This window comes from Xiphophorus maculatus, chromosome 22 (genome assembly GCF_002775205.1).
Source record: "Xiphophorus maculatus strain JP 163 A chromosome 22, X_maculatus-5.0-male, whole genome shotgun sequence".
NCBI classification, from domain to species: Eukaryota; Metazoa; Chordata; class Actinopteri; order Cyprinodontiformes; family Poeciliidae; genus Xiphophorus; species Xiphophorus maculatus.
The window spans coordinates 27,222,887-27,240,963 of record NC_036464.1 but is presented as its reverse complement, the minus strand read 5'-3'; the positions used below and the strand labels follow the sequence as shown (position 1 = coordinate 27,240,963).

The following is an 18,077-nucleotide window of genomic DNA, read 5'->3' as shown; positions in this document are numbered from 1 at the left end:
AGAATGCCCTGTGCTATAGTTCACTTCCTACTTTTAGAGCAGGTCCGGACCCTAAATCTGTCCTATAGCAGCATTTGTGTCAGAGAAGAAATGTCAAACTGTATGTAAGCGCTGTACAAATTCTCTCTGGCTAACATTTAGCTGCTAACGGTGCCACACTAATGGTGCTACATCTAATTCAAAAGCTAAATACTATAACTGATAGATTGACTGTATAAAATCACTGATCAGAGGAGAATTAACCAAACAAAGTTTAATATTCACGTTCTTTTAATTTTTTTTGATTCAGAATTTATTGTTTATGGCAGTAGAACTGGATTGAGTCTTTAAACCAGGTAATAATCTGTGAAACTTTTCCTATGTGAGATGGATTTATGCTTATATTTTTGTTTTCTTTAAAATTGGAACAATTGCTTTGCATTGGTTTTATAACATTTTGGTATTTCAAGAATTACAGCTTCGATGAAAAGTAGTACAGAGTATTTTAAATACAAATAGATACACGAGAGATTACATGTTCTCATGTTTCCTGCAGTTAACAAAAGCCATTATTGGGAATAATAGATGTCAGATATGACAGTTAAGGATAAAGATAATAATTGTTTCTATCAAGATTTGGGCATCTGTTCCTCTTGTCAGGAAGCAGTTCAAGTCAAACTGCAATAACTGTGAAATAATATTTTTTCTGCCACCGGTATGTTTTGATTAAACTCTAATTTCTCCACACTGCCTGTAGAAAACGTGTGGTTGTATACTGGCCTGTCCTTTGTGTGGGGAGAAACTCTTCAGGGTTTTTCTAGCTTAAAATAATAACCAACAGTACTGGCAATATTTATTTTCCTGATTTCAATTCCTAATTTAATGCTTCTTTTTTGGCTAATAGCTATTATCATTAGCTAATGATAATAGCTATCATTAGCTAAAATAACATTGTTGTTTTTTATCACTTTTCGTTTGGCTTTTGATTTTCCCTCTAAACTGCTGCTATACCTCCAAAATAATTGGTTTGCAGCATGTGAGTTGTTTTAAAGTTCTCCATGAAATCAGTTTTCTTCCTTGTTATGAAGTTTTAAATCCAGTTGGTCTTGAGCTTGAGGGCTTTAGGTCAGAAATAATGATGTTGTAACTTTTTTTGTTTTGTTTTTTTGTTGTTGTTTTTACTTACTGTGACTGGAAACTAAAAGGATAAAATCTTCAGAGAAACACAATTTGTTTTACAAAAGCCTCTTTTTTGTGATTAAATGATAATCAGTGCATAACTAATTGGATTGAAAACAAACATTTTTTTTTTTTTACCCATTCAGACGAGGCACCAACATCCTTTCTGGGATTAATCTAAACTCGTGTGGAAGTGTTTTGAACAGATGAAGTGTGTCTTGGTTCAGAAGTGGTCTTGGACAACATCATGTTTCAGATTATTTATCAATAAGACTTCTCTTTCCTTATACTTTACCACTAAACTCTACTTTGTAGCATTCACTCTTCTGGTTTTTTATTTTCCATTAAATGTTCTTCAGTTCTGTGCTTGTAATCAGCATTTCATTTTATTCCCAAGGTGCTTCTTTTTTGTTCTGTGCAAAGTGAAGAAAATACTTCAACTTTAAAACTTTGGAAAGACAAGATACGTCTGACAGGTTCGATTTTGATTTTCTAAGAAATTGCGCTGCATGGATTGTAGTCTCCTGAAAGACTTGTCTCTTGTCACAAGCGGAGATAACAAATGGTTTGGGTGATTTAAGAACCACGAAACTTAGATATAATGGGGAGATATTCCTTGAATCTGTTAGGAGAAAAGGCAAACCATCTGATACCTTATCAAAGTGACCTAGAGGGAATTACTTTGCATAGAGATAAGTGGCCCAAGTAATCAGGTGTTAATATTTATAAGAGGAGAAATATCAAAGGAATGGAAAGATAGATGGATACATGAAAAAGAGATAAAAGTTCTTATTAGGACGTTATCTCTGCATAAAGGATGAATATCAGACATGAATGATGTCTTTTAATAGAATGGCATAATAAGATGGTCTTATGTGACTTGGATATACCAAGGGAATATTCAGTGGAGAAAAAAAAGTGCTTAGCAAAAGCTGCAATGGTGAATTCCAAAATTAACATTTGGCTGTTTTAAAAAGTTACTTTTTCAAAGCAGACTAGCATTCCTGCGCTTTAAGATCCTTTTCAAAAGATGGCAAAAAATGCTGGAGTCAGTAAAATCTTTATAGAGCAACACAGTGTTGCCCCTCCTGCATGTGTTGCTGCACACTGCTGGTAAATTGACTAAATAAAAAGCAGCTAAACTTTTTTTAAACTGTTTTGAAAAAATGTGGAGTGGTATAGATGTTGTATAGACACTAAAATCTACCATCCATTTGCTTTTTACCCATTTATCCAGCTCAAGTCATTCTACAGTCAAAATGTTGTGAATTTTAAATTTGTCTTTAATATTATCTTATTTGTTAGAGAGCAGTTGTTGTGAAACTCATTTGAATCAAAGACGAAATGATTTAAAGTTGACCTCTGAAACTTTCTTTAGCATTTATATTAGCTAACAGTGCTAATTAACAATTAGCACTGTTAGTGTCACTAGCTGTAAACATCAAACTTTATAGGTCTGGAGACTGCAGACTTTCATCTAACTAAAGTTTCTCAAAGATTGCCAACATTTCCAAATGCATTATGGTTGACAACAGACCAAAACTTCAAACTATTAAAGAACAACTTTGCATGTCTCCATAAAAACATTTACCTTTTAAATGTTCTGCTTGCAGCTCTTGTCTTTAATCTGACACCCTACTGATACTTAAAATGGAAAACTTCAAATCTTTACCCATTAACATCTTTGACTAAAAAGTGTTGATGTCAGCATAACCTGATATTGCTCTGGTATGGACAATCCCAGTGGGGGAACATTGTAACATTCTGAATTTTCCTGACTGGACAGGGACAGTGGAGCCAAAAATCTGCCCATTTCTAGATGCTTAGCTAATTAAAACTTTTCAACATTATTTTCAGTGTAATGGCTGACTGGTTCAAAAGCACCAGATAATAACAGAAACCTGGTCAACTTCAGCAGCAGAAGACCCAACTTCACCATCTTTTAAATTATCTGCAAAGGAAATGCATTCTTCTTGATATTATTATTATTATTATTATTATTATTATTATTATTATTATCATTATTATTATTATTATTATTATTATTATTATTACCTCATTCAAGACTCTAATTGTACTTTAGAGTCCATTTCGTTGAAATTAAACAGAAATTGGACTGGATGAGCCTTAACTCATCAAAGTGCCAATTGTTCCTTTTATTTATTAGATGTACAGCTAAATAAAACATTTTTTCTGTTTCTTAAATGTCAATATTTGAATAAAGCACTCATTTTAAAAGGACCAACACTTTGCATGGAAATGTGGAGGGAACCTGTCAACCAAACATTTATTTAACAAGAACATGGAGGTTAGTTATAACTGTGCTGTAAGATCTCAGGTTCTGTAAACATCTTTGTTTTTCGTTTGACTTGAGCTTTTGGCATTCCTGTAGTCTTTCTGGCTTAAATTTGAAAAGGCAAAAAGTCTTTAGGCATCCCTTTGTTCTTTCTACTTTTCGGTGAAACTGGTCTTGATCAAGACTTCTCCAGGCTTCTCAATGTTTCTTTGAACGTTTCTTGTCTCTTCAATCATTTTCAGTCGTGTCCTCTGGCCTGAACATTGTCTGAGGAACGTATCTTTAAGATTGATTTCACTCTGACCCATAAATTATTCAGGCCATAAAAAACACAAAACTTTACAAAGAATCACACTGGATCTTTAGGCTCTTTGTTACCAGTGGCTTATCACAAAGATGTCTTTTTTTTTAATCATTTATTTTGTTGACTCTTTTTTTTAAAAATACCGAAGAAAAAATACTTTAGAGAAAATAAAATTTTAGCAACAACAAGGAAAGAGATGCTGTCTGAAAAGCTGGCATAAAGCAGAGGAATGATTCATCTCAGGTTTCAGGTCGTTGCTGATTGTCAAGTCTATAGATTTTAGATACAGTTTTCCTTTATGGATAGTTCTTGACCTGTTGTTTTTGCTTCAAACGGGGAACTTTGAAATGAAACAAAGTAGAATTGTGACCCAATATTTTTGGTTAGAGAAGAAACTAAAGGGAGTCTTCTCAATCTTCAACAAAGAGGTTTTTAAACCTTATGATCTGATCACACTTTATTGATCCTTTGCCACGAGATGAAATTGCAGGAATGGCTCCCTGGGCTCGTCCCTCTGTCTGTCACCCACCCAGTACAAACCAGATTCTGGATGGCTATCCATAGCTGCATTTCCATTACCTGTAGAAATGCACAAATTGAATCATGAAAATAAATTTGCTTAATGGAAACAGAGCAGTTTCAAAAAACATGTTTTTTGATGAAACATTTTTCTGCAAGGAAGAAGTGTTTTTTCAGCAGCATCAAAAAAGATACTGCCAATGAATTTTGCAAAACTGCAATGGAGATTTTTTTTTCTCATCACACGAGTCACATGATCAACAACCGGATGCTACTACTGGCGAAAACCATGAAGGAGACAACAGGAAGTGGTAGGAGGATGACTTTTTGTGGACAGTGTGCAGCTGACTCCACCAGAGGTCTCACAGCATCACACTTCATAAGAAATTCTGTTTCATTCCAACATGTTGGATCCATACAGACTGAGATTTATGTACATTTGTAACAGAAACCCAGCTTTTATAACTGACCCCACTAAATGTGCTTTAGGTGTCCATAATTCAACCAATGATTAGGGTTGGAAACTGTATGCTGGGTCAAACACACTGCCAAATTCTTGTGTTAAATCAGCTAAGCCTAAGATCAGGTCACATTTGACAAAAAAAAAGAGATTTACAAAACAAACTGGGTTTTCTTTAGCAATGCAGTTTTTAGGAAGCTTAGAGAGTTATAGATCCAAACCACTTCCAAAGATTACAAGAAAGCGTGACTTCTCAAAAGAATAGTGTACAGAAATAATTGGTGGTTTAAAACTTTTACACAGGGACAACATAGCATCACACTCTGCCTGATTCCCATAACCTGCCAGGCGAAGACATGGCAACCCAGATTCATTTCAATCACAACGTCTGGCAAATGAGAGAAGAAACGTCCCCTGACACCCCACAAAGCTAGATTTCCATTTCTTTTCTTTTTTTTTAATGTTCCATCAAAAGAGGAAGAAATAAATGGAAACCCATACAGGTTGGTGATACGTAATGTCATTAAAGTTGAAAAGTAATCATCTCAGGCTGCCTCTGAAGTGTGGACTGCCAATTGTATTTGGCTTTCTGCAGGTCTGATTAAACAAACCAAGCAGAAAGTTGCTGTTAAAGCCCAGCAGACATATTGAATTGCAAAGGATACATCAAACGATGCGATTGCTCTTGCTGCTTTTAAATCTTCTCAAAGAATATTTGCTTTGTCTGCTTTTGTCTTTCATACATTGCTCATAGAAAATGTTTTTTATTGCTACATGTCAAACTTAGAAAAGAGTATAAATATTTCTAGGACTGAACTAAAAAAAATAAATAAAAAACTTGGTAAGTGAAGAAATCTTTCAAGATTTTGATCCATCCTGTCAGGTTTGAAGTGATTATCCTTAATTTGAAAAACACCCCTAGTGCCAGAGGAAGGACTAAGGAATGGCACATGATCTCACCATATTGAAACACCACAATACCTTTTGGACAACATGAAGAATTTCCTGTTGCTTTGCCTCTAACTTTGTATAATGATGTAAACGGTGAACACACTGAAGCTTGACAATCTGTTGAGTCTGACTTTAAAGTAACAAAGTCGTTCCTGGCTTGTTATGTGTTAGCATAATGAACGAATAAAGACTACTTGAGCCAGCCAAGAACATTCTGACTTAAAAATGTTGAAAAAGCCTAAACCGCCTTGACTTTTCTTGTGTGGCATATTTTAGAAACTTAATGGAAAGAAAACACTCAGAGTGACATTTATAATACATTTAATTTGTAAACACTGTCAGAATATTGTGAAAAGCTAATTATTAACTGCTGGTGATGTTAACATTAGCATCTGCTTTGCAGCTTCTTAGTTGGCATTTGTTCACTTCTATCTCAAAATCTAAAATAAATAGATTTACCAGGATGGAACTAGATTATTCTACATTCAACATAGATTCTGCAACAAATAGTTTGAGATTTACCAAAAGTTTTATTTATAAAACTGAAAACAGTTTTTGTGGCTGGCTGAACGTAATGTTGGAGCCTTCATAACTACTTCTCTTTTTTTGTTTGCAACTTTTTCTCAATATAACAAGATACAAAACTTGTGAAAATGTCTCCTCACTGTTTCTTCTACATGACATCAAACATCCAATGAGGTGTTTCTGTCTTACTGCTATGACTTTTCTCATTTAAACGAGAACATATTTAAGTTTTAATGAGCTATAAATCTCTGTATAGTAAGATATTAAACTTATGAGCCTTATATCTCCTTTCAATTTGCCATTGGTTTGTATTGATAATAGTACTTATTATTATTATTATTATTATTATTATTGCATCTTTGAACAGCTAAAGCCTCTTTTTCTTCCAGATGTGGAATTACAGAAGTAGCAGTGTTGAATTAGGAAATAACTTGTGAAGTCAAAATTTAAAAAAAAGGGACAAAATGAAAAAAAAGATCTAAAATATTCAAGCCAAAAATCATTTTGAATTTAGTTGGAATCTTGTTCACAGAAATTCCCACTGAGTAAATTGACTTACTTGCAGTACAACTCCACTCACAACAGAAAAACGCTTCTATTCAACCGTTTCCTTTCCTTTTTTTGTTTTTTTTTTTTTGGTCACTTGTTCTGAAGCGAAGCCTCTGCTGAGAAAATGGCCCAAAGTGTGAAGAACATTGAACTAACCTATCAGATTCTGACCGGTGCACTGTGGCACATATTCCTTTAATAGACTCTTGAGAGCCAAACTGCTGTGGAGTTGGACTGTATTAAAGTGGCCCAAACGGCAGCTACAGGAAGCCCTACTGCTATTTTTGATGTATGACACAGCTGCTTGGCTCATTGTTTTGTTTGGATCACATTTTTACTGTCTGCGAGTGGAATCATGTTGGTGAGAAGAATGTCTTCTATATTGTACCACCACGGGCAGAATGCTGCAAAAACCAGGTTACAGAGGCCGACATTTCAGAAATCTGTCTTCATTTGACATTTTTCTGTTTTTCTGGATTGGCCAAATGTATATTAGAAAAACTCCATGCAGCATGGAGATAGAGCATGCCTGTGGTCTGTTATGACATTCAAGATAAAAAGCAACAATTGTTAATTTTCATTGCCTGACTTAATGTTTCCTCCAACTAGAGGCCTTTTAATTGATAGTGATGGTCATTACTTGAATAAGTCCAACAAGACAAATGTCCTCATAGCTAATTTTAAAAAATTGAAATAATGAATGCATGCTGTCATGTTTGTTACTGATATATACATCATGTATAGTCGTTGTATTAAGAAATTTTGCCAAATAATCTGGTAAAAAGCCGTAAAATACATCCACCTTTTAGCCTGACATTGTGCTGAAAAGTTACGTCAGAAGTGTTCTTACATTTTTTAATCTTGATGTGTGCTCATTTTGAAGTATCGCTTTAAAAAAAGTTTATGGAAATGGAAATGAAAATTTGAATTTACTTCCTCGTTTTAGTAAAAGCTTTTTAACAGTTTCTGAAAAAGCTTAAACATAAGTAAAATCATAAGCAAATTTCAATAGATATTTGTATATGAGCAGATACACTCACTGGCAAACAGGGGTGTGTGCATGTGTGTGTGCACACTATGCCTATATTTAGCCTTCGCTCGGTAGGTTTGAGGAAGATTCACATTTAACCTTTTGCTCAAACACGTTCCTCCCTGGGCGTTCTAATTCTGTTCGTCTTTAATTAATGACTGCGCTGCTAATTAGAGACTGTGCAACTCTTTCATACCCTTCAACAATCTCTCACCTATTATCAGCTTTCCATCTTAACTTTGAGAACTGTTTTTCCCCCTTCTGTGCCTTTCCATTAGGAATACTAGGTGTGTGATATATGTGAAAAGAAATTCTAGAAAGAAAAGAGTTTGTTGGACAAAATAACAGTCACGATAATACTAGAATTAGGACTTTATTGGTGTTTAAGGTCACACAATAAGAAGAATATGTGTTTGCCTACTAGTAAAACTTATGATGGTGCAGTTATTTGTGCTCTTGCACCCAGAGGGTCCTGGGATTGAGTCCAGACTGAGGATAGTTTGACTGGATTTGCGTATTCTCCTCGTGGATGCTTAGTATTTTTGTTCAGTTCAAAGTTAAAGATACTAGTGATCATTAAAAAGTGCAGAACTAGCAAATGTAATCCTTCACACCAACATTTCATTATTTTTTTTCTAATCTTTGTCAATAAACATAATGTCTCTAACAGCTGAAATCAACTAACTTGGTTTGTTGAAGGCTATGCAGACATTCTGACAAATTATAAGAATTTTTTCAGGCCTTTTTAGCATCACGTTTGATATCATCTGTCAGCCAGTTGATGTGGCCTGATGGATGTGACAAAGAAAAGCTTTTTATGCAGTAAGGAAAGCAGTCAGTTCATCCCCCTGGGTCACCGTAGTGGGTGTTTAGCATTCTTCTTGAAATCTGACTTGTTCTATTGTGAATTTGATGTCGGCTGGTGCCTTTAGGAAACTAACGTCAGCTAGCACTCTGTATTATCTGACTGCTACGACGTGACATCCTGGTTTCAACAGAAAACATGTAAAACAGGAGCCTGCTCCTAACATCTACAGTGTAGAGTCTCGATCTGCTAAGAACGGTGAGATGGAAATGAATGACAGCAGTTGTTTAGTGAAGAACAACAAAATGACAACCATATCCACATTTTAGATGTTCAAACTATCACCCTGTGCAGGGCAGGTGTGTGTCTCTACCAAATTCACCCGACCAATATCCATTTCCTCCTCTTTGCAAGCAATTTACCAAGAGTTTAAACTCTTGGTAAACATTATACCAAGATTATAGCAGATGATAGCAGATTTATTCTGGTATTACTTTATAGTCAAGCTTAAATATGTTCAATGATAAATAAATAAATAAAAGACAAAAGTCATTCAAATGATCTTGGCCCAGTGTGAAAAAGTAATTGCTCAGTAAACCTAATAACTGGGAATAGCACCATTGGTGATAACTAGAGGTGTTGAATATTGCTGTGAAGGAGTTCTGTCCATTAATCACTGGAGCGCTTTTGAGCATTCATAGACTCTAACACATTAAATTGGCTTAAGTGCAGGTTTGGACTAGGCCCCTTGAAAGTCGTCTTCTTTTCCGAAGCAGCTGGAAAGTGGAATTGCTGGTGTGCTTTGGTTCTCAATGTTCTGCTGCGTATCTCAGGTACCCAGATATCAGAGACAGATGTTTCCTTCAGGATCCTCTCATCAGTGATGTCGGCGTCAAGTTACTGTAACGCCTTGTTCTAATCAAGCCACTTTTTCAGTAATGAGTAATCTCAGATTAAAGTTACTTATCCAAATCACTGCATTACTACTTTTGTCACTTTCTCTAGTAATATCATTTAATTTCCTCTGTGCGTCTTGGGGAGTGATCGCCTTTTCTTTGTGTCGGTTATCAGCAGCTGATCACACGCCGCCACAGAAACATACACAATGGAGGAAGGAGGGAGACGCTCATTTTGTTCCTGGAAAAACAGGAACTCTTTTGAGTTTCTGTCTGAGTTGCCAAGTCCGATTATTATAAATAACTTTGGGCTTGTTTTTTCTAAAGTTGCTTGCAAATTTAATGAGTCGCAGATTGCAGTTTATTGAGCTTGTTTGGAACTTGAAGTTGCATATTTGGGATTGTAAGCAGAGACACATAATCAGCCCCAGAGTTTGACTGACATGCATGTAGTTTCAGTCAGACTCTCCCTGTCCGTCTATTCCCGGCTGATCCGTCCCGCTGTGTTAATGTCAAGTTAATATAGTTGCTGTAAATGATGTCGAGCTTTGTGTTGCGCTCAAGAAAACTGCAAACAACGAGATTCTAAAATCCTTTTTACAGTTTTCCAGACAGGAGAGGAACACACAAGAACATGCAAAAATGACTAAAGTGTTTTTGTTTTGTTTTGTTTTGTGTTTTTTTGGACTATTGCAACCATTGAACTATCTCACCTTTTTATAAGATTATGTTCAATCTTATAAGTGGAGATTGAAGGTTATCCTGCAATAGTCAGCCCCGCCCACTCCTCACTACTACCCAGGGCTGCCTACTGACCAGTTCTCTGTCTAACAGGTCCGGAAAATCTCTGAGACCTGGGTATTACCCTAAAAGTACTCTATAAGAGATAATCTATTTAAACTGGTGGCGAAAGTGATTCGTCTAGCTCTAACTACCTCCAATCCAGAAGTTATGACCCTTTACAGTTAAGAAACAATCAGCTGAGTAGCCCTCACAGCTGCATAATTCCAATAACCACTTCTGTTAACGGTAGCCCACTTTCTAAATCATAACTTGCACTTGGAACCGGCTAGATTATGTTTAGTGACTTAGATGTAAGTCCCAGGGTCATTATTTACTCTCACCAAAGGAAATTATGAAGCCTCCTATTTACTGGAATCATGTACATTAGTTTTGCCTTAATTAAAAGAACTGAACGAAGATTAAATGACTCTATTAATTCCAATGTCCACCAACCTCTTTAGAATTTTATAGTATAAATTTATTAAGCAAGCTTGAGCAGGGATATACGACATACAAATCAATAATCAATCGTAAATAATTCAAAAACAGTGTAATAAAATTTACATGTACAATCATACTACCCTGTCCTCCTTTCCCTGACTAAAGTCGCAAGTTCTGAAATGGAATTTCAATGAGCAGATTCAACTCATACCCAGACGATGGTGGATCTTTGGCAACAGGAATTTCTAGCATCCTTGGTTGAGGTCTTTGCCTTGTGTGGAAAAAACCCTCCTTAGAAAAGAAACAAAGCAGAACGGGTCCGAATCCTTTTGCAAAACCCAGTTCCTCATCCCTGAGGGAGCTTTGTCCTTCCTCCAAGTCTTGTTGCGGAGTTTGTAATTGCTGGGCTGAGACGAGACCGACGATCGAATGAAGAACCAGGGATGGGGCGATGGAACCCAGTCCTTTCTAGGCGGTGTGAAGTCCGAGCTCTCCCGTGGTTCTGAAGTGCGGTCCGTGGCTCAATCTGCTTCAGCAAGTTGTCTCTCCTTCTGCGCCGTCGGACTGGGAACGGCTGGTTCCTCTTTTCAGCCCCTTTTTATGCATCTCTCCACCATGTGTGTGTATGGGGAGGTTTGGCCTACGTGACTTTCTCCACATCTGCTGTATCTCATGAAAAAGTCCTCACATTGCCCAATCTATTTCTGCTGACCATAGTGGAAAGTCCCGTACTTCCCCTTTCTCCGTTGCTTCAGCCAAACTCAACACTCCAACCATCCTGTGCGCTCTGACCATCTGTTCAGAACTGCTTGCGACATTTCCTGTTTCAGGACTGTGCTGTATTCCTCTCTTTTTCTATAACCCACTATTATGTATTATAGCTCATTAAACACATTAAATCTGTTGTTAAACCTGTTTGAATTAATTTCAAATGATTACAACTTCACATTATCACAAGTTTGATCCTTAGTTAACAATCAATCACATCTCTTACTTATTATAATTCATCAACCATAATCTTTCCACAGTTAATTCATTACAGAAATCATTACAGATTACATTTCAGATAATACATTTCAGAAGGTTATTATGTGATTACTTGTATTCATTTTACTATTCCTTCATATTCACTTTAATTAGCTTTTAATCAAACTACAAGATTACTTATTTTCTCTCAGGCCTCTATGCACCTTTTCTGCATGCACCCGGAAAGATCTCACACCCTATGCCAGTTTTCTTGACAAGATACATTGTTGATGTTATGATTATAAAATAACTTGCAATTTCATAAGTATTGGCAAAGCTCAATGTAACTTTTATCTTGAGGTGGTGGAGGGTTGTCAGCAGCTACAGAAAGTAACTAATAAAGTAACTTGTAATCTAACTTAGTTACTTTCCACATCAAGTAATCAATAAAGTAACCAAAATACTTTTTCAAGTCAGTAATCTGATTAAAGTTACTTTTTCAAAGTAACTATGCCATCACCACTTCAGATAGAGAGCAAAATTCAGATCATCCATCAGAAGCTCACAAAGCAAATCATCAACATCAACGTCTTCTGTTTAAAGTGTTCTTAGTGTGATTTAAATTTCTGGTTTTGTAGAGAGCATAAAAAATTACTTCTCTCAGTTTTATGGCGTTAATATGGAAGTATATTCTAGCTGCCATATCTATGAAATAAATACAACAGCAGTGGGTTGTTATAATTACAAGCTTTCTGGTTTTAACAGATTTTATATCTTTTAAAAACCAAAAAATGTTCTTGTTTAAACGAGAAGGCCGTAACAGAATGGCAATACCTTGTTGGATGTTTGTAGAAGGAGTGAGAAGTTGTAATCTGTCAGAGGAATGTATTTTAATATCTCATATTGAATCTCATGACAAAAAATATGTCTCTTTATAACAAGATTCTGCTCCTTTATTTCCTGTCTCAGGCAGTGAAGCAGAAAGAACTTTAATTAAAATGTTGACAATCCTAAATTACCAAAAAAACAGGAAGATTTTAGTCTGATTTCATGTCAGTCAGTGAAGAAAAAGTATGTTTTTATACATTGCATGTAAATATCTGACTTAAACTCTATACTGCTGACCTGTAATTACAAGCTGGGACTTAAGGAGTTTATCAGTGCAATTAGGTTTTTGGGGGGTTTCACATGTAGAGTTATTGAGTTTTTATAAAAATTAATCTGTGAATTTAAATCTTAAATCTTTGACTTATAGAGACATTTATTTCTGTTTTCTTTGAGTCCTTATCATGTTGCTCAGCTGCTCTCCACCCTGCTGAGCTAAAATGAAATGTATTTATATTGAGTGCTTGTTTCCTATAATGACTGTGTAGTGGATTCTAAATGCCTCACTTTTACACTTTAATGGTGTCGCCCCTCATCCCTTCATCACCCAGGGATTTCGTGATCGATTAGCATCCTATCTTTGCACTTTGCGTTAACGTTCTATGAAATGAGGACATTTTCTATGGCTGTTGTTTAGATTTAAAGTCACAGCTTTTGTTATCAGCTTGTGTCTCTCCAAATATCCTTTCATCTGTGTTCATGTTTCTTCACCAGCTACAGCTAGTGTGATTAAAAGTCACTCGCCATGGATGGATCCCAAAAAGGTTGTCATTACCATTCTGAAAAAATGACCAAATTCAAAGTGTTATATTTGTTGTTTTCTTAAATGAATCTCTAAGTGTCTGAGATTCTTGTCAGGACAGACGTACATCTTCTCTTGTCTTTATCTGGTCAAATAAAGTCAGTGTTTTTTGTTGCAATGCGGTGCAGTTGAATCTAGACGTGTTTGTGAAGAAACAGTTTGAATAGAGGTAAGATCTGAGACTTAGTAAAACAGAGCAGACTGCATATTAAGTCCATTTCCATATGTGAGACCTGCAGCTTCCACAGCAGGGAGACGGGAAGGCGAAGGTTCAAACAGCCAGAGGCAACGACAGATATGCAAACAAGCCGAGGCTTCACACCACACTTAGTTTAAACCTGCACCGTGTTCCTGTGCTCTGTAACACTCAGGCTTCTGTATGTTGATCAGGAGATATTTATTGAACTGACATTCATTAAAAAACACGCTTTTTCAGAGACATTTTCTGAAGTGCAGACTGAGTACATTTCAGAACTCATTAGCTACTTAAGGGTTATTGTTTACGTCTTAATTTGCCACTCAGATTCTGAGGACTGTGCAAAACCCTTAGAATGTGCACTTCTTTATTGACGCACCTTTGGGAGGGGTAAACATCTCTTCAATGCAGATTCAGTATCACTGAGTTGAACAAGACTAAAGGTTATGAAACTGCAGGGCCATGTTTCTGACCCTGTGGCCAGCAGCACTGGAGCCCCACAGGGGTCTGTTCTCTCACTCTGTTTGTCTCAGACTTCCACTACAAGAAACTCTGTGGCTTCTGTACATGACAGGTGTACCAGAGATGGACAAGAGGCTGAGGAGGCAGAGCTGGTGTACTGCTTAATGACTTCACTTTGGAACATTTATTTCATCTAGAAAGTGAAGGAGACATGATTATGTTTTTCAGGAGGAACTGAAATAAGTCTGATTATATTTCTTGAAGAAACTTGGGACCTTCAGTGCTTTCAGAAAGATGTTGCAGATCTTCTGTAATCAGTTTGATGGGAGCGTTTAACTGCCAGAGCTAGGAAACTAATACAGGCGTAGTATCTTGTTATCATAAGAAATTGTCTGATTTTAAAGGATGTTATGTCTGAAGAGAATTTCTTCAGACATGAGGTTCTTTAGAGAGGACACAACTAAAACCATCGAAGACTCTGACCTGCAACAACTTGTGTGTTCCCTTCGTGATCATTTATGTCATTGAACTGAATTCTCTCCTCCTGACCAAGGTGTTTGGATTTGGGATTCACTGACCAACAACAACAACCTCCTCCAGCTAAGTTCAGTGCCCTGGAAGACTGCTTGCTTCTCTGTATTTATCTATGCCTGCCTTGTCTGTTTGTCTCTAACAAACCTCCACTGCTTTGTCAGGAAACACACTGAGGAAGGTTTTGTGCAGGTTTTCCAGTCTCAAAGAGAAACTGTGTTGTTTTTTTTTGTTTTTTGTCCACCAGGTGTCGTGAAGGTTACCAAGGAATCCGGTGTGACCAGTTCCTGCCCAAGACGGACTCCATCCTGTCAGACCCCAGTAAGAGGCTTCTGTGTTCTCTCTGCATCAACACAAAATTTAAACATCTAAACAAACAGAAGCAGAAAAATAAAACTATATAGGGCAACTGAAAAAATTTAAATGCTCACAATTCTGCGCTGACATATTTGAAAACCCTGAAACCACTGACATGCAAAAGCAACTTGACAGCTATTACGGAAGCACTTAGTCAGATGGTATAAATAGAAATGTGTTTGATATCAAACTGCCTTCACTGTTAAATCTTTTTTGCATATAGGCAAATGCGTATGGTATTTATTCTAAAAGCAATGCGTCATCTCGGCAGCAAACAAGTCAGGAAGTTATTTTTCTTTAATGTTTTCTCAGAGTCAGATATATTCAACTTTTTCAGATTTTGTAGCACTACAACCACAAACTTTAGGTTTTTGTTTGTTTTTGCTGGGATTTTATTTGACAGAAGTGCATCTTTGGGAAGTTTAAGGAAAATAAACATCTAAAAGAGTTTAGGTGTGTCTTTTTTTTATGCCCATCCATCTTTACAAAATTAGCTGTCAGATTTGAGGGAGAGAGCCTGCGAACATCAATTTTCAACTGGTCTTAGGTTTTGACTGAACCATTTTACCAGATGAATATGCTTTAGTTATTTGTTGTGGCTACTTTGGATAAAACTATCCACTAATAGAGTTCAGTAATCAGTCCTGCCTCTACAAACTTCAGCATAAGAACCACAGCTGTGATCCCTGTGAGAGTTCCTCTCCTCCACCACAGTAAAATCTTTTGCAGCCTTAAATTTGGTTTATTCCAGGATTGCCCATCCTTTCCATTAACTCCGTTCAGAAAAAAACTGTCCACATATCATGCTGCTGCCGCTGAAATGTTTCTCCATAGGAATGCTGTTTCCACGGTGATATCCGACAATAGTTTTCAGCACACATAAAAACTTTGGTCTCAACTGATTAGAGCCTCTTCTTCCACTTGTTTGCTTTAAATAGGACTACTTGTTGCTTTCTTTCAACAAAAACTGTCTTTTTTCCACTCTACCACATAGAGCAGGGTTATGACTGTGGCATGACATAAATCTGAACTTTATCTCGAGGTCTGCTGCACTCTTTCCATTTTCAAATGAGGGATTTTACAAAGTTGATGTCTCCACAGCTTCAGATGTTGTTTAACAACTTAACTCAGCTTCAAACTCTGTCACAAAGTCACCGTTGGCCCGATGTGCCACAACACAAACAGGTCAGGGATGACTGCTGTTTCCCTGGGTGTTTGTCATGCAGTTTTCCCACTAATACTCACAGAGAAGCTGGATTTATACTGAGATTAAATTATACACATGTGAGTTAGGTGAAGTCCTGAAGGCAATTAGTTGTACTGGATTTTATTTAGGGGTCGTGGATTAAAGGGGAATGAATACAAATGCAAATCTCAACTTTTCAGATTGATTTTGGAAAAGATTCTTGTGTAAAAACCTTGTATAAGTTCACTACCTTATTGCCATTACAATGAATTTAGGCTGTGAAAGATAAAATACATTGAAGTTTGTGTTTGAAACAAGGCATAATATGTAGCAGTTTAGTACATATTTAAGCCACATTTGAATAGCTCCTGTAAGACCTTTGAAAAGCTGAAGTTCTTAAAATTTCACAACTTTTAAAATGATTGGTGGAGACAAAGGCAGTACCTGATTAGAAAACATGCAAAGAAGGGAAAGGTGATGCTGCATGATGTGCAGTCTAAAGAGGTAACTGAGCAGATCTGACTTTGTGCTTCGTTCCCAAATATATTTGGGTTTCCAATGCCTAATGCTTTCCTCTGGCATGCAATTACTTTAAATACTGAGAGTTTTTATCTGGTTATTAGCTTTTTTTCTCAGCTTTTTCCCAACTATTTTCTGCTATTAAGATGAAGGTCACTTTCCTCTTGCTTTATCTCCTATAAAACATGGTTTTCTCAATGCCACAGAGTGTAGAGAAGAACACAGATTACCCAAATTTCTCACCATCCTGCCCTTTATCAATGTTATATGAATTTCTTACGTCTTCCAGGCTCATTTAAAAGAAAATCAATCTTTCTTCAACCTCCCCATGTTGTGGCAATACAATGTCTTATCCATTGGATTCCTGCCAACAATGCCATAATAGCACTATTTAGCATTAAAAGGACAATGTGATACTTCGGGCACTTTGTATTTGCCCAATGTCAAAAGTCCCTTAAGAGCTCTAATATTCAAATTTCATTTTCCCATTTAACACTTGATTGGAAAGGAGAATGTGCCATAAACGGGACACGTAAATTAGACGTGGCAAATGCATTGGCAGTGTTATCGCTGGGTATTTGCTAATATCCTTTACTTTCCAGATCGTTAAAAGAAGCTGCTGCAATGAGGTTTTTAATTCCACTGAAAGTATTAATGTAACTGCTTCCTAGAGCAATAGTGGTGTCCACTCAAGTGACACCCATCACTTTCTGTTTGTGTAGCAACCGACTAGCCTGTGTATGTAGGTGATGAAGACGTGTTACCTTCCTCATAGGTCAGACTGTTTCTTAAATTATTTTTATGTTTTGTCATGCTACTATCACAAACTTTACTTTATTTTAATGGGGTTTTATGCGAGATCCCAAAACATGTTTTTCTTTTTTTTACCTGTAAAGCATAAATCTTTTTATGAATCAAAATCTAAAGTATGGCATTTATTTGCATTCAGTGCTGCCATATTCAATACAAGCATCTTTTGCTGTAATTACAGGTGAAAGTATGCTGGGATACATTTCCATCAGTTTCAGAATCACTTTTTTCCCTGTACACTTCCTTGCAAAATGGGTCAAAATGAGTCATATTTAATCAAGAGCTTTTGTGAAAAACAATTTTTAATTTTTGTCAAAAACCTTTCAAGTCACATATGAGGTTCCCCAAGGTTCAATCCTAGAGCCTCTCATTTAATATCTACATACTCCCACTAGCTCAGGTTAGAACAGGAAATAAGATAAACTACCATAACTATGCAGATGATACACAGCTACATTATGATGTCACCACTTTACTTCGAACCATCATTTTCAGGACTAATGTCTCAGCAAGATCTAAAGAAACTCATCCATGATTCACCATCAATCGATCCTACTATGGATTGATGGGACCTAGGCCTGGACTTTGAGTGGGCCATTCTAACGCAAGAGCACAGTGGAACCCTGTGCAACACTTTGCATATTAT

At 36.5% G+C, this 18,077-nt stretch overlaps 1 protein-coding gene across 3 annotated transcripts in view; it reads left to right on the top strand.

Moving 5' to 3' along the window:
* Positions 1 to 18,077, top strand: part of LOC102229953 (pro-neuregulin-3, membrane-bound isoform-like) — a 441,303-nt gene that overhangs the window by 344,199 nt on the left and 79,027 nt on the right. For all 3 annotated transcript variants that reach the window (XM_023328063.1, XM_023328062.1, XM_023328064.1), the window contains one exon: positions 14,807 to 14,880. In XM_023328063.1, the coding sequence (XP_023183831.1) occupies positions 14,807 to 14,880 (74 nt within the window). The remainder of the gene's footprint in view (positions 1 to 14,806; positions 14,881 to 18,077) is intronic.